Source organism: Engystomops pustulosus, chromosome 11, assembly GCF_040894005.1.
Source record: "Engystomops pustulosus chromosome 11, aEngPut4.maternal, whole genome shotgun sequence".
NCBI classification, from domain to species: domain Eukaryota; kingdom Metazoa; phylum Chordata; class Amphibia; order Anura; family Leptodactylidae; genus Engystomops; species Engystomops pustulosus.
The window spans coordinates 17,323,721-17,344,031 of NC_092421.1; the positions used below are offsets into that span (position 1 = coordinate 17,323,721).

The 20,311-nt window shown below is 39.6% G+C and overlaps 1 protein-coding gene and 1 long non-coding RNA gene across 3 annotated transcripts in view; one reads left to right on the forward strand and one right to left on the reverse strand.

Moving 5' to 3' along the window:
• The window catches only part of PCDH15 (protocadherin related 15), a 934,666-nt gene that overhangs the window by 851,041 nt on the left and 63,314 nt on the right, over window positions 1-20,311 (forward strand). Inside the window, exon 29 of the mRNA XM_072131129.1 lies at window positions 2,300-2,388. Coding sequence (XP_071987230.1) covers window positions 2,300-2,388 — 89 coding nt within the window. The remainder of the gene's footprint in view (window positions 1-2,299; window positions 2,389-20,311) is intronic.
• Window positions 1,989-20,311, reverse strand: part of LOC140106608 (uncharacterized) — a 136,462-nt gene continuing 118,139 nt past the window's right edge. For both annotated transcript variants that reach the window (XR_011850819.1, XR_011850820.1), the window contains exons 4-5: window positions 3,288-3,350; window positions 1,989-2,351 (exon numbers count right to left, since the gene is read on the reverse strand). This is a non-coding gene — a long non-coding RNA (uncharacterized lncRNA). The remainder of the gene's footprint in view (window positions 2,352-3,287; window positions 3,351-20,311) is intronic.

The window sequence follows — 20,311 nt, forward strand, 5'->3', positions numbered from 1 at the left end:
TAACAAGCCCTTGTATGGGTCAATAAATGGAAAAAAAGAGGTATGACTTTTAGGATGCGGGAAGTGAAATATTGAAATTCAAAAATTACAAATGACTTGGTCTTGAATGAATTAATGCAGTTTCCATCTTTTTTATTTTGTTCAGCCCCGAGTGTAGAAGTGCCATTTGGAATGTTTTTATGGCCTATGGAATATGAAAGCACCTGTTAGTGCATAATCAAAGAAAGGAGGTTTATAATAATAGTGATTAAAACATATTTTATTCCTCTACATTCAGTCTCTACTATAAGCTCTACAGGAGGTCCAAATAATTAATCACTTTAGAGAATTTCCAATGACAACCTTGGGCATTATGTACCAAGTAAATATATTAAATCAAATGCTGAAATTCTAAAAGTTTGCAAATCAACTGAACTTTTCAAGTTCTTTCACAAAAAAAATAACACAGCTCGTAATACCTATTCCTTAAGTCCAAATAATTTAGGAAAAAAAGTTACCAGCATTATGCCGTGATAAAAATTCAAATCTAATTCCAACTTTCAGACAATTTCCACTTTTGAAACATTCATGGATTAGGTCGTCATTTGTAAATCTTACACAGCCTTTCATGATGGGAAACCTATTATTTCTTTTAAAGTCCAAAGCTTTCAGGTTGAAAAGCAATTTTGTTTCGTACCATGACAGCACATCACGTGTTACCTGAGTAAGGGATACTTGTCAGAGCCATTGATCCCATTCCGGGGATCTGAGGCATTCTTGAAGTCCAGCTTCCAAGAGAAAGTTTGAAGTTATTTTGCATAAAGTTGAACTCTTGAACTAAAAAATTTAATGTTTTTGCTAAGCTTCTTTCATCTAAGTAGAATTCTGGAAAAGATTACCTATTTTTCATTTTCAAAATGGAAGATGAAATAAAGAAGTTAATGTTTCTGTTTCAAATCGAACCACGATTGTAACACAGACTATAATGGTTCTGGGCACAGCTCCTTAGTAAAGATATTCATGCTGCACCTCAATTCATCTCTACTCTACTGCTCTTTAACCCCTTCATGACCAAGGGTCATCAGTGCCTTAATGTACAGGTCAATTTTTTCAGTTCTGCACTTTTTTAAATAACAATATCTTTGGAACTGCTTTACATATGATAATTTGGACATTGATTTTTTTTTTTTTTTCAGGAAATGAGAATACCGGTAACTTGATAGCATACAATTTTATGTAGAATTAGAAGCTAAATAACTAAAAATGTGAATTTTTTTAATAAGCAGTCAAATTGCATGAACCTTTATCGACATATGTTACAAATATATAGTGTGTCAATCCATCAGCATTTTCCCGGTTCAGGGTCAGAGGGTGTGTATACTTCCTTGTGCTTTCTACTTTCAGTTGACAGGGATTAAGGGGCTCACTTCGGTCATAACAGTCATATCTCCTGAACCGTGGCACCTAGAAATACAATTGCAATGAATAGGTTTCTAGGTGAAACAGAACCAGAGATATTCACTTTTATGAATGGTTCAGGAGATAAGACTAATTAAAATTTGACACTGTCATCACATGTATACACATGGTATCAGCAAGGGGCATGTGCAAATTGGACATGTATAGCCGTACGGAATTCGTAAACGGGTACAATAAAGTCATAATGGGCTTGCTGTGCAATAAATGACCACTGGTCCAATGTCTTTAGCCTTGGGTTGATGAAGAGTCTTTACATTAACTACATAGTCAAATGAAGAGTTTGTTAGAGATAACATTGGTCATTCATTTAATTTCCTATAACAAATGATTTGTAGTTTGCCCGTAAAGAATACTGGAATCTAGACCATAGAAGCTAATATTCAAAGAAAGTTGTAAAGCAGACCTGTTGTGTGTTTTTATGCCATGAGTGTTAGGTGAAAAAATTGAAATATTTTTTTTTTTGCTAGAACAGTTCTGGACATTGCCATGTTCTGAAAAACTCCACAATTCACGGTATTGATATGCCCATCGCCTTCTAAATTCTTTAAAGAAGCACTAAATAGAAATAACCAAGAATGCAGTTTATAGTAACAATATATTCATATGTCAAGGAAACAATACTTAAAAGCATTTGTTTATTCTGCTGCTCTCAGTTCCAGCAGTTGTGTTCGGTAAAGAAGAACAGTCAGGCTCCCGAGCTCCCACAGCGCTCAGCAAAAATGAGAAATTATTAGATTATGATACTGCCTACCAGAGAAATGAGAAATCATTTATCACATTTGCTACTAATGCGATAGTCCGCTTGAAGTTCCACTTGAATTTCTTGTCAATATCTTTTCAGATTTCTGTGGTCAACCAGTTGGATATGCAAGTTATCGTTTCCAATGTTCCTCCTACAGTTGTGGAAGAAAATATAGATGATCTTATAAGGTAAAAAGCGATTTGTCTCATTATTTTCATGGTTATGTACAGTTTTTTTTAATTTTTTTTTAAGGTGCAAGAATAGTTCATGGTTTTACATCGGAGTGAAAAGAGGTGAAATTTTGTTTTGGCAGCTGAAGACTGTGGTTCAGATATGGTTGAAGGAAATCTTGAGGATGATACAATACTTCATTTTTTTTCTTTTTCCATAGCCACCATGTATACTCAATATTTAGTAGTAAGCCTGCTCAGCCATTTTTTTCCTACACAGTGCAGGGGCAAATGTGTTTTTTTGGGGGGCCATGAAATTTGCAGTCTCTTCGGCATATTCTAAAATTTAAGTTTTGGGTAATTTGTCAGAGGTCACATTGTGGAAACAAATACATGTTTCATAGTCTGTGGATTCTATAATTGTCAGCTTAGTCACAGACAAAAATATATAGAAAATATCTATTTTCAAAACTTGCCATGAGAGAGACAGTCTTCCTCGATGTTTACAGTCTCAGAAATGTTAGATATTAGACTGTTCCAGACATCTATAGAACTAGTACATTTACTCCATGTACAGAACTTCTCTTCACAGGATTTACAGTGTAAGTTATTTGGCGATGGCTACATTTTATTCTGGAAACAGGTGCACACAGTAAACAAGCTTCTGTATAGAGGTCTGTGTCGGGGCGGCGTGATGTGAAACGCGTGGTGAATTAAGTCACAGTCCTCCCTTCCATACATCAACTTAATCTCTTCACAGCTGTGAAACTATAACAAAGTGTGGCTAAACAGTTATGTATTCAATCCTGTACATTAATGAAATATGTCACTATACAGTAATATGAATATTTCTATGCATTTTGTGCTGATAAAATAAAGCACACATCTGGAATACTGGGATTGTATTTATGAGTCACCTCAGGTATGCAGCACCATCTTGTGAGAATTTTATAATTCTTCTCCTGCGCTAAATATTTCTCCTGCGTATAATCAAAGCAAAGAACAAGTTGGTGTGTACAGGCTAAGAGGTGAAAAAATATATAATTTTGATTTCAATATATAGAAGACACACACAAATGATGCCATGCATCACAATTCATAAAAACATTTAAAAAGTGTAGATAATACACATCAGCAAAAGACACGTGGATCAGAACAAATCCAGCCGATCCACACACGGCCACCAGTCAACACAAAGTAAGAGAAATCCCCCCCATACACTAACAATCCAATACATCAATATGAGCAATAATGTGAAAAATCCTGGCACATATATCTACCAAGTGGTAAAAGTTTGGCAGACTCCCAGATGACAAATGTAAATGATTGATCAAACCCGGTCAGTCAGAGAGGAGTCAACCAATGGAGGAATCAAAAAGCCAGCATTATGTAAGAAGCTACATGCATAAAGAGTAAACCATGGGGGGGATAGTAAAATAAAAAGGCAAGTGGCTGGAGGCACCCCACGCGTTACATCGCGAGCCTGCGACTTCCTCAGGGGTCTGAGTGACTACAGTATGGACTACAGCAGGCTATGTCCGAAGATTGGTGAAGTACCCATGCCTTATGTCTATTGAATTTATATATGTAAAAATAATTTTGTATCTACGTATGGTCTAAGGCATGGGTACTTCACCAATCTTCGGTCATAGCCTGCTGTAGTCCATATATAAGTCCACACTTAGAGCTCCATGGCTTCCACTGAGACGCTGAATTCCCGGTGTATTCCTAGTCAACACTGCGCATGTCTGAGGAAGGAGGCACTACCTCCAAAACGTCACAGGACGTTTCATTGTGTTCGGCGTCTCATTGGAAGCCATGGAGCTCTAATTGTGGATTTAGATATTGAAGTACCCATGCCTTATGTCTATTGCATTTATATATACGGTATATATAAAAATAATAACACCATTCATTCCTCTTCCCTACCCTATGGAAGACCTACTAATGACCTGTCAATTATCTAAGTCACTAGCACTAAAAGTGCTCTCTTATATTATGATTATTGTGCAAAGACAAAAATAATATATTAGAAAAATCATCAATTTTCATAAAATGTACCCATCCTCTAGTAGTTATAGGTGAAAATAAAAATCACCTTTTATTCTGAGTTGTTCATGGGCTGCATAGGTGGAAGAATGAAAATTAGTGATGAGGACTGACACAAGCATGAAACGAAGACGTGCGGATAATTATCACACGTACACTGACCTTTACAATCGCAAAGCTTGAACAAAAGTGAATGATGGTTGTGTGAGAAACCTGCAACCTTGGTTTACATTCATTTTCTTTTGTTTTCTATTACATGTATTTTCTCGCTGATAAATTCTCTCTGACTGCATCATTTTCCCTTTAACTCTTTGTATTTATATACTACATTACTTAAAGGGAACCTGTCGCCACATTTTAGTGACCGGTGCCCATAGAGCCCTATTAACTAACTGGCAGCCTTCTTTAAGCTAAAAATTGTTTCCCTTACATCCCCGTAAATCAACTTCATGTTATATTACCTGGCATCAGAGGGGGCATGTCCTGCCTAACTACATTTCCCCATGTCTCTTCTAAGCATGTCATGTGACCAGGGTGATGTCATCTAAGGTCCTGTTACATTTGCAACATCTACCTCATGTATGCATCTTATTCCATGAAATCACCTCCATGGACTTCTACTCCACTCCATCCTCCATGGAGGCATGCCGTGATTTCATGGGATCAGATACATACATGGTTTAGACGTTTTAAATGTAACAGGACCTTAGATGACATCACCCTGATCACATGAAAAAGTTCCACACGGCAGCATGTCCTAGTATTGAGACCTTTTTATCAGGAACAAGGAAGCAGGCAATGCAAGTAAAATTTAATATGCAGGACTCCCTTTCTGATGAACATTAGGTGAGTTGCATATACGTTTACAAACTGATTTTTAAACATTTCAGACATGTAGGGGAACCTTCTAGGGATAAGGGCAATGGTTTTAATGAAGTATTTATTTTGGGTGACAGTTTCTCTTTAAAGTTACACATGCTGTGTTACTTTAAGTAGTATAGAATATGCATTCACAAACTCAGGTGTCAATTGAACTTTAGGTCATTGCCAGGATGGACTACATGTAATAGCTACAAACTACCAGAATTAAAGGAAATCTGCCATCAAAGACTGGATGCATTTAGCTACGGGGTGGCATATACAGCATAGTACATTTTTCTAATACTGAGCCAAAAGGTGATATGACTATTCTGTCTGACTTACCTACTGTCTATTTGTGACTCTTCAGGTGCACATTTTCAGACTCCACTGGCGTGCAGCTTTCCATGTTTGCACTGCTGTGCGACTTTCCCACTGCACTGCCATGTTTTTTTCTCTTCCAAGTTTCACTTGCTCCAGTAAAGTAGCGCGGCTACATTGCAATTAAAAATATGCACATCACAATCAAAAGTCACAAAAAGGCAGCCAGAAACCCAGACAGAAGAGTGATATATTGGCCTGTGTGATTTTATATGGTGTATAGGCTTTATATCAGCCAGGCCTGGCTTTGTCCTGAATTTTGACCTGGGACCTTCTGGTAGTTTGTTTTCCCTACATCATGTTACTGGTAAGTACATGCTATTAGTTTTAGGCTATATGGTTCAGAATGTATATGCTCCAGGTGTATATGAGAATGATAACTATGAAACCACAACATACTGTAGATGCGTTATCAAACTGGTTTCATGTTTTATTTCAAGTAAAGAAAAAAAAAATAAAAACATTAATGAAAATTACCAATTTTCACACCATCCCCAAATTTGGTCACTGAGTACAGGGGCTGCATCTTTGTATATTTCTGGATGTTGCAGAACTGTTGTTTATTAAAAAAAAAAACATTTTTTTCACTTTCTAAAGTAGAAATGTGAATATATAAAGTCACATTATTTTGGCATGCCTGGTGCTTACACAGACATAATTTTTCTGTTCCTGATAATTTGGCACAAGGAATGCAAACCATGCATAAAAGCAGCAATACAATACGGTTTTGACACATTTTTTGTGCCTGTGCTTTATAAAGTCCATTTTGGAAGTGCTTACAACAGCAGTAAGGAATTGCTTCCCTATAGTAATAAAAGAAAAGCAAGAACCCCTGGGGGTTAAAAAAATATCCTACATTAACAAATTTTGTAAACGTAGAATAAACTGAAGCTTAATGCATAAAATTCCGTAATAGAAATTATGGATAGAATGTCTTCAGAATGAAATTATTAGCATCCACCTCCATGTCTGTAGTCTCCCAATGAATGAAAAGAGATCTCCTCATGTAGGGAGAGAAATAAGCCAGACATCTAATGTCCTCTGTTTTACTTGTCATTCATGTCACCGCTTCCTGAACAGCATCCTGCCAAATGAAGGCATACAGTTTTTCTCCTTCCTGGCACAGTTACAATGGCATGTTGTGCAGAAACAGCTCTATCCTTTACACTTTTCATATATAGGTTAAGATTTGCCAACTATCCCTGTGCGGTCTAGTTTTTGGATTTTCTGCAGACAGTGTCCTTGTTGTTTTAATGCTCAGGAACACTTATCTTGTTCAGCTATTTGCATCTAATTCAAGTCCGTTGAGGTTGAAAGTGAAATGCAGATTATTTTCATGTCCTACGAGAAAGCATGCTGTTTCTGCAAATAGAAGCGCAAATATCTTTATGCTTATTGTAGTATGTCCTAATGTATAATAAACATATTGTGACACAACATACATTTGCTCAAAGTATGTGCGCTGCTCTACTGGAAGGCATAGTCCAGTGATAGCGAACCTTTTACAGACTGAAAGCCCGAACTACAACCAAACACATTCATTTATTACAAAGTGCAAGCAATTTAAGCAGGAGTTAGTTTGTAACCTCTCTTCCGCAGCTTACAGTAGTATTGGCGGCTTCATAACATCAATGCCGTTGAAAGACGGAGAACAAATTTGGATCATCATTGTGGCACCCCTCCAGGGTTCCCCTGAACAGGAAGAGTTTCTGGGCTCAAAGCAAGAGCTCCAATCAAAATCTAGCTCTCTCAACTTGTATACGCTCCTACTGTAATCCCAGACAGCCAAGGATGTGTCTCTTTAAATTAGCATGTACTGGGCTGCCTAGGACAACAGGAGGAGGCCTTGAGAGTTAACTCTATGCTGGGGCAAAAAAGATGCTCACAGGGGAGGCTATGGGGCACCTTTGGCATCTGTGCCATGGCTTCTACGCCATGGGCATAGGCGGTATCTAATCTTTGTACTAACAATTTTTTAATAATTTATTCAATTGTAGGTATATGCAAATAAAAATGGGATAGTTAACACACTACATACTATGAAAGTAAATAAGTGTTGTCCACTATATGCAGGATGAGGATAGAATGCAGGTTGGTGAGGGTTCAAACCACTTGGACTCCCAATGGTCATGAGAACATAGATCCCAGTCCCCTAATGAGTGTAGCAGGAGGTTGAGCATGCACCTAGTCTCTTAATTCAATACAGAATAGTACTCGGCTCTCTGTCAGTCCCATACAGAATGCATAGGGCAGCAGGGAGCATGGTCGACCAGCCACTCTACTCAAGCCCTTCCCAACTTTTCACAACTCAATAACAAACTCAATGTCAAAGTTCAATGTAAAAGCCTTACAAATTTTTCTTCGATCCATTATAAGAAAATATAAACTTGACTATTAAAGTTCATGGTGTAAGATCCCCTTTTTATTGTGAATATTCTAGACATTTGTGAAATATTGTCAAATATTTCTTAAAAACATTGACATCATACTTTAGAGAGGAGTCTTCCTCTCCTCTAGTGTCTAGCTCTTAAAGATCATCACTTGCCCAACATGAAATGTATACATTGAGAAAATGTTGCATAAAGCCAACAATGCAGATCCTTGGCCATCTCTACACGGATAAATCCAAGAATGAACCTCACCATATCTACATTTTCTTAGATTTTCTTTCATTCCTGCCTAAAATAATCTACATTTTCCTTAGATGAATCTCCCAATCAGTGCTTTACTGCCATCTTGAACAATCACATTGCTTATTTCATAGCAATAATTGCCTTGTATATATGATGCTATTCACTTTAACATTGATAATAATCTTACATTTTTGAATACAAGTTCTAAGTATCGTAAGAGAAAAGAAATAATAGCCCTTTTAAATAATTCACTTGCAGTCATCATATATTCTGCTCCTTGATCCATTTTTTAATCAGATTATTGATTTTGTCCCTGCGTACTGCAACTTTAAAGGACTCGGCTGTATTCATGGCTTCTCTTAGTAAAACATGAAGTGTAATTACAAAAAAGCTTTGATGAAATTCTTATTCAGAAGAGGATTCAAACTTACATAGTTATTAAGAATGGCATGAAAAAAGTCAGCCAGGCGTAGCGACTGCAAGAGTATGTGCTCACATCGAAAATATTAATTTCTTATCAAGTGATTTACTATGGTACCTTAACAATCATAATCTGTAAAACTCAAAGAACCAAGTCCAAGTAGGTTGCTAAGCAAAGTATGTAATTAAACATCAAAGATTAATGTAACAGGAATATTTTGCCAGGATAAAGCACTTGAGTTCTTTAAAGATAATTGGGACATTTAACAGGAGCAATGAAATTGAATGGTGGTGGGGTTTGCAACCAACCAATATACAACTGATAACAGACAATGGGGGAGATTTATCAAAGTGTTGCTGAATACCAGTGCAGGGTTAGACTACAAAGCCTTATTCTGTACCAGATAAATCATGCAGGATTCATCCGGAGAAGATAAAGTCTCCTTTAGACCAGCTATTTGGTGGTGTAGTTTAAAGGACATCTACCACCAGGATGAAAGACTGTATGCAAATAACATAGTTCTGGCATATCACTATAAAGTGTAAAAAAATATAGATACCCTTTATATCCATAATGCACCATGACACAGATTACGTCATGAAATGCCTATAGGAAAGCGTCATATTGTAGAGTTCCATCATGACGATCCTCAGTATCCAATCAGTGGGGGTCCAGTACCCAAATGTTGCATTAATCACAGGTTTGGGCACCCAGACCAAAACAGTGCATATAGGATATATTTGAGCTTTCACTATTATGTAAGCAGTGGGGTTCTCATGGGTCGGAAACCCAACATATGGATAGGTCATTGGTGTTCAGAACCAATCAAGGGCAAGAAAACCTGTTTGAGGGGTTATGCAGATACATATGCATGGATACACTATTTTCAAATAGATCTTATCACAATGTAATATGAGCAGAATTGACATGCCAGATATAGCTGAACAATGGATAGCACTATGTTCATACTGTGCACCAGGAAAACTCTCTACAGGGTTATTAGGGCAGTGATGGCGAGCCTTTTAGATACAGAGTGCCCAAACTACAACCAAAACCCACTTATGTCGCAAAGTGCCAACATGACAATTTAAGCAGTAACATATTGATCTCTGCTGTATCACAAGTTTCATCATATTGGTATCCTGAGGACACCAATACAATAGAAAGCAGGAAATGTTTGGATTGTAGCTTCCCTCCAGGGTCCCCTGAAGAGGAAGAATCAAGGGACCCCAGAGCAGGAGCTCCAACGATAATCCATCTCTGTCCACACCTTCTCGCTCCTCCTGCCTCTGTCCTGGCACTGAGCGTGGCGTGCCCTGGGCTTTCTTGGACTGCAGGAGGAAGCCTTGTGTCCTATCTAGTAAATTCTGTGCTGGGTGCCCACAGAAAGGGCTCCGAGTGCCACCTATGGCACCTGTGCCATAGGTTCGCCACCACTGTTTTAGGGTAACTAAGTGATTTTTTTTAAAACCATCACTTAAATGTCTAAGAAATCCAGAGTTTATATTAGAAAGTCTGATGCTTTTCTGGTCACAAAACAATGAGATGGTTGAAGAAGTGTAGCCCGACAGCACTCTTGCCTAATTAGCTTGTAACACAGTCCTCGCTGCTGATGGGGACATCTTTAAAAGCACAAGCAGCTGTGCACCAATTTCATTCTTTGTCATGGAAACCAGATTTTCTTTAATTGCTACTATTATGCGTTTGCACAAGATGCTGAAGATGCATTTACAATATCAATATAAATCAGTTCACAATCCAGATCTCGGTTGCCATGGATTATAGTGGTCAATCATGTTGTTCAGAACTAGCTCTAGAGTATCTCACCAACAAACTTTTTGGTGGACACTAGTGAGAGGGGAACACAGATTTTGAGCTATACCTGAGGACTTATTTGTAGTATCATATAAAGATTTTCTATAGACAATGCTGTAGTTTGACCGTCAAACAAAAAAGTGATACGATATCAGTTTATCATCTATGACTAAAGACCTGATGGTCTAAAACCCGTCAGATGGAGATGGCATCCTTTTTTAACAGTATTTTGCCTGTATTGTTCCAGCGAGTTGGATGAATAAAGTTATCTAACGATTTTACCGGACCTAGTGAGTGCCGATCAACTCTTTTATTTGCTGTTCTTACTAAGAGGAACGGAAGATTTCCTCAAGATTGTGCACCTGGTGGAGAGTGAGCCCAGTATTCTCCCTTTGTTTATAGTTTTACCATAGTTACACATCTCTGCAGGGTCTACACTTTCTAACATGAAAAACTGCAGAAATTGGGAATTTTATCAGTGGAATTAATTGTTTTGATGAATTCTTTGATATCTGTATCAAACATTTTCCTTGTATATCAACTCTTAGTGTTGATATTCATAGTAAACTTTGTAATATACTTTATTAATGAAAAGCATCAACTCGCAATCAATTTATGCAATTTGGCTTAAAAATTAAGTTACACTTTGAGCTCACCCTCACTGTTTTCATGGAGAATAAAAGAATAAGCTATGTGGAAAAGGCATCAACGAATGTGGATTCCTAACTCAATCTATTACACTTCTCTGGTCTGATTTTGGTCCACTCTTCTCCACAGTTTTGTGACTGTTTGGGGACAAAGAAATGACCAAGAAAAACACAACTTTCCCAGACTTTCTATTGGGTTTAGATCAGGAAACCGGGTTGGCTATTTAATTGTTTCAATGTATTCTGTCTCAAGCAACTGCATCACCCATTTTGAGGTGTGACAGAGAGCATTGACCTGCATGAAAATTGCTGGTTGATTGAGTAAAGAACGCAAGGAAGGAACCATGTGTTGTTGAATAAGGTTCTGATACACACTTGCGTTCAGTCTGCAATGTGGCTGCATGAGAGGTCCAACTCCTGCTCCAAAAAATGACATGTCCTCCACCACCTTTCACGGACTTCTTTACACACATTCGGGCAGATTTACTTACCCGGTCCATTCACGATCCAGCGGCACGTTCTCTGCGGTGGATTCGGGTCCGGCCGGGATTCACTAAGGTAGTTCCTCCGCCGCCCACCAGGTGGCGCTGCTGCGCTGAAAAGCATCCGGATGCCCTGAAATTCACCGACCCAGACCAAGTGAAGGTAAGCGCGTCCCAAGCGACACATTTTCGGTTTTTCCGAATACGTCAGGTTTTCGTTCGGCCACGCTCCCAATTTCCATCGTGCGCATGCCGGCGCCGATGCGCCACAATCCGATCGCGTGCGCCAAAATCTCGGGCAATACAGGGGAAATCGGCGCAAATCGGAACTATACGGGTAACACATAGGGAAAACGCGAATCGGGCCCTTAGTAAATGACCCCCATTGGGTGCAGCCTTTTCCCAGTTTGTTGATGAACATAATGTGGCACATTCACTTACTTGGTCCCTGTGCGATCCCCGATCCGAAATGTCCGCAGGAATGCACATCTGCTGCGATTCAAGAAGATTGTGTGCCCGATATCCTGCATGTGTCACTTCCCCGATAAGGTTCCCCGGAGTTCACCGTCTTTCTCCCAGTGTATGTAAGTGCATGGCTTGTGACACAAATTTAAAATGTTAAATCCTGCGAGTAGTCCGAATCCGTTGAATTGTCCGACTGCCCACCCGCCGATCGCCCCAGCACGATCCCCGAAAAGTCGGGAAACCCGACGAAAATGCGGCTACAGGACCCTTGGTAAATAAGCCCCAATGTTTCCCATCAGACCCAAATAAATTAAACCTGCTTTCATCGCTAAAATCAACTGTGGACCACTTCTATGTCCACACAACATGAGCCTCAGCCAAAGTGAGTCAAGACTTTTGATTCTGTATGGTCACTGCGGAGTGATCTTTCAGTCCAAATGCTCTTAACCGTGGTGCCACTCTATTACAGAGCGTTAGCTTGTTCAGCGCTGAACTGTCAAGAAATTCCAGCTGCAGTGTTGAAACTATTACACATGTAGATCAGGGTCATTGTTAGAGTTGCTCGGTACTCACATTGGTGCAAATTAGTGAATGCCTCTATTAAAAAGCCTTCCTAACTCTCCCACATACATGGATGCTTTGCCCGGAGTGCATTAGGTTTTGTTCAAGAGACAGAAAGAAGTTAACTTGGGAGTGGCTTATTTTCTGTAGTTATACGGAATCTATTACTTTTCCAAAGACATGATCAGGTATCTGTCCAGTGACCCCTATCACAAATACACATTAACATATATTGATACAGTAACATAATCAACCTAACTATGTGTATAGGGTAACATACATAAGCTTAGTGCATGAATATGATAACACAACCTTTTATATAAGAAAACAATAAAGAGCCGATACACAACTCCTTCAGCACTCTCATTCATTGGCACAACCAGGGCTAAAAAAGTGCAGCCCCAAAATAAAACAGCTTCAATAAGAGGGCTCCCTTTAGCCCTGCACAATAAAAGCACTGTGGAGCGAGTGCCGGGCGGAGGCATTTTGCGAGTCGGTTGCACTAGTGTACAAGAAGGCCGCAGCGGAGAATTTATCATTTGATAAATGCCCCCCCTCTTTATCTACGAGTGACACAGTGCTATAAAGAATTAGAAAATCAAAAATTAGTAGAAGTTCTTTGTTTTATTTTACACCATCCTTTGCTGCTGATTACAGTATACACCCCAAGCCCTGTACATGAACGTCCCATATACATGCATACCCACTCATGTCCAGTATAAACATGCACACCCATACATACATTTACCTTTTAAGTTGTTTCTGTAGTATAGGACTGCACATGGAGTTGAGAGGACATGGCACAGGGGTTGTAACATGGACCAGCTCTTTTACCTTAGCAGTTACTGCAGCTTTCAACACTCCCACAATCCCCGTCACTGTGAGCAGTCTATACTAACAACTAGAGAAAGCTTGAGCAGGAGTTTAGGTGCCTCAGAATGTGACTCAAGAAGTCTTTGGCAGAGGCCATCAAAGTCCAGCACGGCGGGCACATGTCGGCACACCAGAGAGGAGAAGCGGCTAAGCGCTGCTGGCCCCCTCCCCTCTGAGATACTTGGCGCACGGTACCATAATACGGGTAAAGATAGGAATATAGGATAGGAAAGATTTCTGCATACCGTTCCGTGTGCCCATTGCTGGCCCTATATACACTCACCGGCCACTTTATTAGGTACAACATGCTAGTAACGGGTTGGACCCCCTTTTGCCTTCAGAACTGCCTCAATTCTTCGTGGTATAGATTCAACAAGGTGCTGGAAGCTCCTCAGAGATTTTGGTCCATATTGACATGATGGCATCACACAGTTGTCACAGATTTGTCAGCTGCACATCCATGATGCGAATCTCCCGTTCCACCACATCCCAAAGATGCTCTATTGGATTGAGATCTGGTGACTGTGGAGGCCATTTGAGTACAGTGACCTCATTGTCATGTTCAAGAAACCAGTCTGAGATGATTCCAGCTTTATGAAATGGCGCATTATCCTGCTGAAAGTAGCCATCAGATGTTGGGTACATTGTGGTCATAAAGGGATGGACATGGTCAGCAACAATACTCAGGTAGGCTGTGGCGTTGCAACGATGCTCAATTGGTACCAAGGGGCCCAAAGAGTGCCAAGAAAATATTCCCCACACCATGACACCACCACCACCAGCCTGAACTGTTGATACAAGGCTGGATGGATCCATGCTTTCATGTTGTTGACGCCAAATTCTGACCCTACCATCCGAATGTCGCAGCAGAAATCGAGACTCATCAGACCAGGTAACGTTTTTCCAATCTTCTACTGTCCAATTTCGATGAGCTTGTGAAAATTGTAGCCTCAGTTTCCTGTTCTTAGCTGAAAGGAGTGGCACCCGGTGTGGTCTTCTGCTGCTGTAGCCCATCTGCCTCAAAGTTCGACGTAGTGTGCTTTCAGAGATGCTCTTCTGCCTACCTTGGTTGTAACGGATGGCGATTTGAGTCACTGTTGCCTTTCTATCAGCTCGAACCAGTCTGCCCATTCTCCTCTGACCTCTGGCATCAACAAGGCATTTCCGCCCACAGAACTGCCGCCCACTGGATTTTTTTTCTTTTTCAGACCATTCTCTGTAAACCCTAGAGATGGTTGTGCGTGAAAATCCGAGTAGATCAGCGGTTTCTGAAATACTCAGACCAGCCCTTCTGGCACCAACAACCATGCCACGTTGAAAGGCACTCAAATCACCTTTCTTCCCCATACTGATGCTCGGTTTGAACTGCAGGAGATTGTCTTGACCATGTCTACATGCCTAAATGCACTGAGTTGCCGCCATGTGATTGGCTGATTAGAAATTAAGTTGGACAGGTGTACCTAATAAAGTGGCCGGTGAGTGTACGTCCCCCAACGGTCGTGTGAATGTAGCCTAACACACATATGCTTACTGAACCACTGGGAATGGAAGTTGAGGGAGCACAGCCATCATCATCAATGGTATAGAGCACAAGCACATGCTGCAGGAAGCAGACCGCTGTAAGGGGAGGAGCTACGCAGCAGCCAGGTCCTGTGTGCTCTCGCAGAATCAGGTCCGACAGATGTCACATGCTCCTGCATACTAGTATCAAATCTACTGCAGTGGAAGAGACGGCGCCTGTATACCCCATGACAAATTAACACCAGATTAACACCAATAACTTGCAGGTACTTAGATTCTGTACTTGAGAATATAAACAATTTATAAAATAAACCTCAAAATACTGTTAGTGTACTCATGTTAGGATATATTCACATAGGACTACACAATGACCTTTACATTTAGGAAATGTGTTCTCTAATTTTGGTCTCCAGTGTATATATTTCTATTATACATTCAAATTGCATGACAAGCAGACTAAAAGCCACAGAGATTATTTCCTTAGTTCCTGAATTGATCTGAAAAAAAAAAAAAAATTGTTTTCACCAACAGGCCATCAAGGTTACCATGGCAACTGGTGCCGAGTGCATTTTACTCACAGAACAAGACAAGTAGTTATACCATTGCTGTATGCAGGCGTTAACCTCTTCCTTATTACCAGCACTGCCCAAACTATTTTCCAGTGCAAATATTAAGCAAATCATGTAAATAAGGGTTTAACATTTGACACCCACTCAAAACACACTGTAGTATTATGAATCAGCCGTCTTACAGCCTTCAATACTCATATGTTTATATATAGGAACTTCCCACGTCTAGTCTCCACAAAGTGTATAAAGTTTTCCATCTATTTAACAATGAATTGAGTGTAGACATTTGTCTCCAATAGATTTAACCTTTTAAGGACCTCGCCGTTTTTTCATTTTGATTTTTCACTCCTCACGATCAAAAATCTAACACTTTTTTTTTTTTTTTACACATAAAGAACTCGGTGACAGCTTGTTTTCTGCATAACAAATTGCACTTCATAGTGATGGTATTAAATATTCCATGCCGTGTACTAGGAAGCGGGAAAAAAAAAAATCAAATGCAGGGAAATTGGTGAAAAAACGCATTTGTGCCATATTCACGGCTTGGAATTCACGGCTTTCACTGTGCGCCACAAGTGACAGGTCTACTTTATTCTTTGGGTCGGTACGATTATGGGGATACCAAATTTGTATAGGTTTTATAATGTTTTCATACATTTACAAAAATTTAAAACACCTGTACAATTTTTTAAAAATTTTTTGTCATCTTCCAGCTCTAATAACTTTTTTACACTTTGGACTGTACAATCTTTAGATTTTTTTTATTGATTTTTTTCTATTTTTCAAAATGGCAAAAAAGAACCATTTCCGACTTTGGGCGCTATTTTCTGTTACGTGGTTAAACACAGTGAAAAAAAAGTTATTATATTTTGAAAGAATGGGCATTTCCGGATGAGGTGATACCTGATGTGATTTTTACTGTTTATTTATATTTATATCAGTTCTAGGGAAAGGGGGGTGATTTAAATTTTCGGTCTTTTATTCGAATTTTTTTTTTTTTTTTTTAACTTTTATACATTTTTACTTTTGCTATTTTTCAGACTCCCTAAGGTATTTGAACCATAGGTTGTCCGATTGAACCTACCATATACTGCCATACTACTGTATCCCAGTATATGGTGATTTTCCTCCTCATTCAGTACACTGTGCAAATCGCACATTGTAATCAATGGATTGAAACAAGACAGCCTCAGGTCTTTGAAAGACCCGAGGCTATCATGGCAACGGATCGGCGCTCCCTGATGATGTCATCTTTTTGAAGCCGCCGCGGGTTTTACTGGTAAGTCTTTGCTGCTATATGTAGCAAAGACTTATTGGCTATGAAGAGGGCTCCGTGAGCCCTCTCCATGCACCCGCAGCCGACCCGTGACGTGCTATTACGTCACGGGTCGTTAAAGGGTTAAGATGTTTTATTGCAGATGGCATAATGTGAATGTCACAGGCAGACTTTTTACCCAACCATAAATTTTTGAATTTCACCTTGACAGACAGGTTTATTTCTTTACTGGTGGACTATGCTTTGGTAACATTGAAGAACCGTTTTTACAACCGGTTTTAAATCTAAAAGGAGATGCTGCGCTTCTATAGGGACAAAAATAGAGCATTGTGGGGCCGAGGTGTTTGCTGACATTGAATGGGTTCTACAAACGCTGTCATGTTAAAAAAAAAAAAAAAAACACATGCTAGCGAGGTGTTGTAGGAAATAAAAATACCTTTCTTTGCTATTCCCCATTACCATCCATATGCATCTACAGCCCTGCTGCTATTTTTACCTAGACCAGCCGCTCTCTATCTGATGAGCAGGAGATTTGTATTGAGAATGAGGGAACTTCACTGAGAGGAGAGGAGAGTGGTTGAGATGGGTGAAGCATTGCTCCAGTATTTATGGGCTCATCATTAGCATACAGATTTATGGAAACAAACAACAAGGGGGCAATATTTTGGAAATTGCAATGTAGTATTCTATAACAATAACTTCTTATACTTGGGGGGAGGTGATAGACTCCCTTTAACCCCTTGGTGAGTATAGATAATGTAACCATTTGGGTAAGCCTGTATGGTAAGGGCTGATGTGGTGTGCCCTCTCCATACAAGGTAGCACTGGTTTTCACACAATCCCAGAGAGGCATCTACTAAAAACAGCTGAGCTATATCCTATATATTCAAAGCTGTAATAATATATGCATCTATCCTACATAGAGATAAGCTGATGTATCAAAGTTGTCTTTTAAAGGAAACCTACCACTTGAAGTGGCAGGTATAAGAGGGAACTACCGAGCACCAGCTCAGGGTGAGCTGGTGCCGGAGCTTATTTTTGTTAGTGTTTTAAACCGCAGTAACGCGGTTTAAAACACTTTTTAAACTTTATGGCCGAAGCTGCTTCGGCGCAGGGAGGAACGCGGTCGGCGCTTACCATGCGGGTGACCGTGCGTGCGGCTACATAGGAAGTGAAGGAGAGCCATGGGCATGGTAAGCGCCGAGCGCGTACCTCCCTGCGCCGATGCAGCTTCCGACATAAAGTTTAAAAAGTGTTTTAAACCGCGATTGTGCGGTTTAAAACACTAACAAAAATAAGCTCCGGCACCAGCTCACCCTGAGCTGGTGCTCGGTAGTTCCCTCTTATACCTGCCACTTCAAGTGGTAGGTTTCCTTTAAGGTCTTAAACAGACGGGGGTGTCCATTGAACATCCACAAAAAACATGTCCTTAATGTATCCCCATCCTCCTATGTCATCTGTTTTTTTCACATCTGCTAAAAAAACAGATGGATTCCTAATCAACTTTTTGCACTGCTCAGTTGGTTGCCTAGCAATAGTTGAGAAAAAAACGGAGCGCATACGGATGCCATTTTTGGAGAATCCGCTAACTTTTACAGAGGTACATGGTCTGCATGTGAGAAAAAAAATAGCGCTTCCTGCAATTTTTTATCTCACTGTCTGCACATCCATGAAAAAAAACGAATGTATGAAAAGATTGAATAGACCCATAGGAATCGATGGGTCTGTATGTTATCTGCAAAAAGACTGCAGCCAGATTATAAAAACACCCGTCTGAAGGATCCCTCATACATAGGATTTTGCATCCCTTAGGCCTAACGCACATGACTGAACGGAGACCCGTGATATGTCTGCACAACTTGCAGCCTTATCATGGCCCCCATAAAGGTCTACAGTGCCTGGTCACGGTGTATGAAGCACCAAATGTCCCACTGCATCATGAATGAGCCGTCTTGGTTAACCTCCCGACCGAGTGATGCACTCGAGATCTGGCCCAGGAGAACACGCAACCAGGTGCAAGGGGCCTACGGGAGACTTCAGATCTCCTATAGATCAGAACATTAGAACCTCTTTATTTTACCATTTATTTGGCCTAATTATCATTGTGAAATATGCCATTTCTTTTCCCAAACAAAATTCCCTTTACAAACAGTATTTCGGCAAACCTTAACCAACCTTTGAAAGGGGTAGACGTATTATTCACAGCACATACCTACAAACAAAGGCGGACACAAAAATATGTCTTTGTAAAGTAAATATAATGATGCCTACTGTGCACATTTCTATGTCCTCTATGCTGTACTGTAGGAACAAGTCAAATTCCCATGGCTTTTCCTCTTGTTTGAGTGAGAAATGATACAACATAGGTGAATTGTAAAGCCTTCTAAACATTTGTATGCTTGTTATTTCCTTGCCCGAGGTCCTTGCAGGAACAGAATAATGTGACAATATAGCTCCCCCTATTATTTGTTAGGCTTAAACAAAAGTACTTTAACTATAGAGCTACATAATAAGTTTTGGCGTTGGTCAAAATATTACCAAAACGTCACTTTTATTGATTGTATTTAAAAAACATACAAGAATTCTTATTAAATAACTCAGGAAGAAGAGTTTCTTCACAACACACTATTAAAAAATTATGTAGTGAGTAGTGGGTTTGTGTTTATACTGTGTCATATATGGCAAGCAGCCGGTTTCAACCAGTAGAGGTCGCTGTGGCTTAATTGTGTTGAATTATGTTCGATACATTTTTGCAACATTGTGTGACTCAATCATACTTCTAATATAAATAGCCTCCGTCTCTGTTATGCTATTATATATTACAGTCTTAGCAGTTAATCCTCACTGCCCAACTTGCTATTATAGTACTCCTATAGTGCCGCTATGGGCACACAACACATACACCTACGTCGGCTGAGGTTTCTATTTATAACTCAATGGAGTTTGAGCCCATCCTATTTTTCAATAACTCATTCTTCTCCTCATTCAACAGATGCCTAGTTATCCATTTCCCACAAACCATTACATGTTACAAAAATGTAACAGTGACTGAAAGATTATGTATCTACCATGGTCTTAAATGGTGAAAATATTGTTTAACGCCAATTTGCTTTTAGGGAAACAATAGTTTTATAAATATTTCTACAATACTCTGACAATGTATTATTAATAAAATCTGTGTCAACAATGATCATTTAAAGAGTTCACAGCAACAGCGTTTGTGGCTGAAGCAGGGATGCATTTATATTGAGGTCAGCAAACATGAATACATTTTCAAATTAGAAATGGGCAGAAACCACTTACAGAAATCTCTGGCAGAAGCTTATCTTCCCGGTAACAATGGATACGTTTTAAAATGTAGAGGACACATCTGTGTCTGCGTCATCCTCT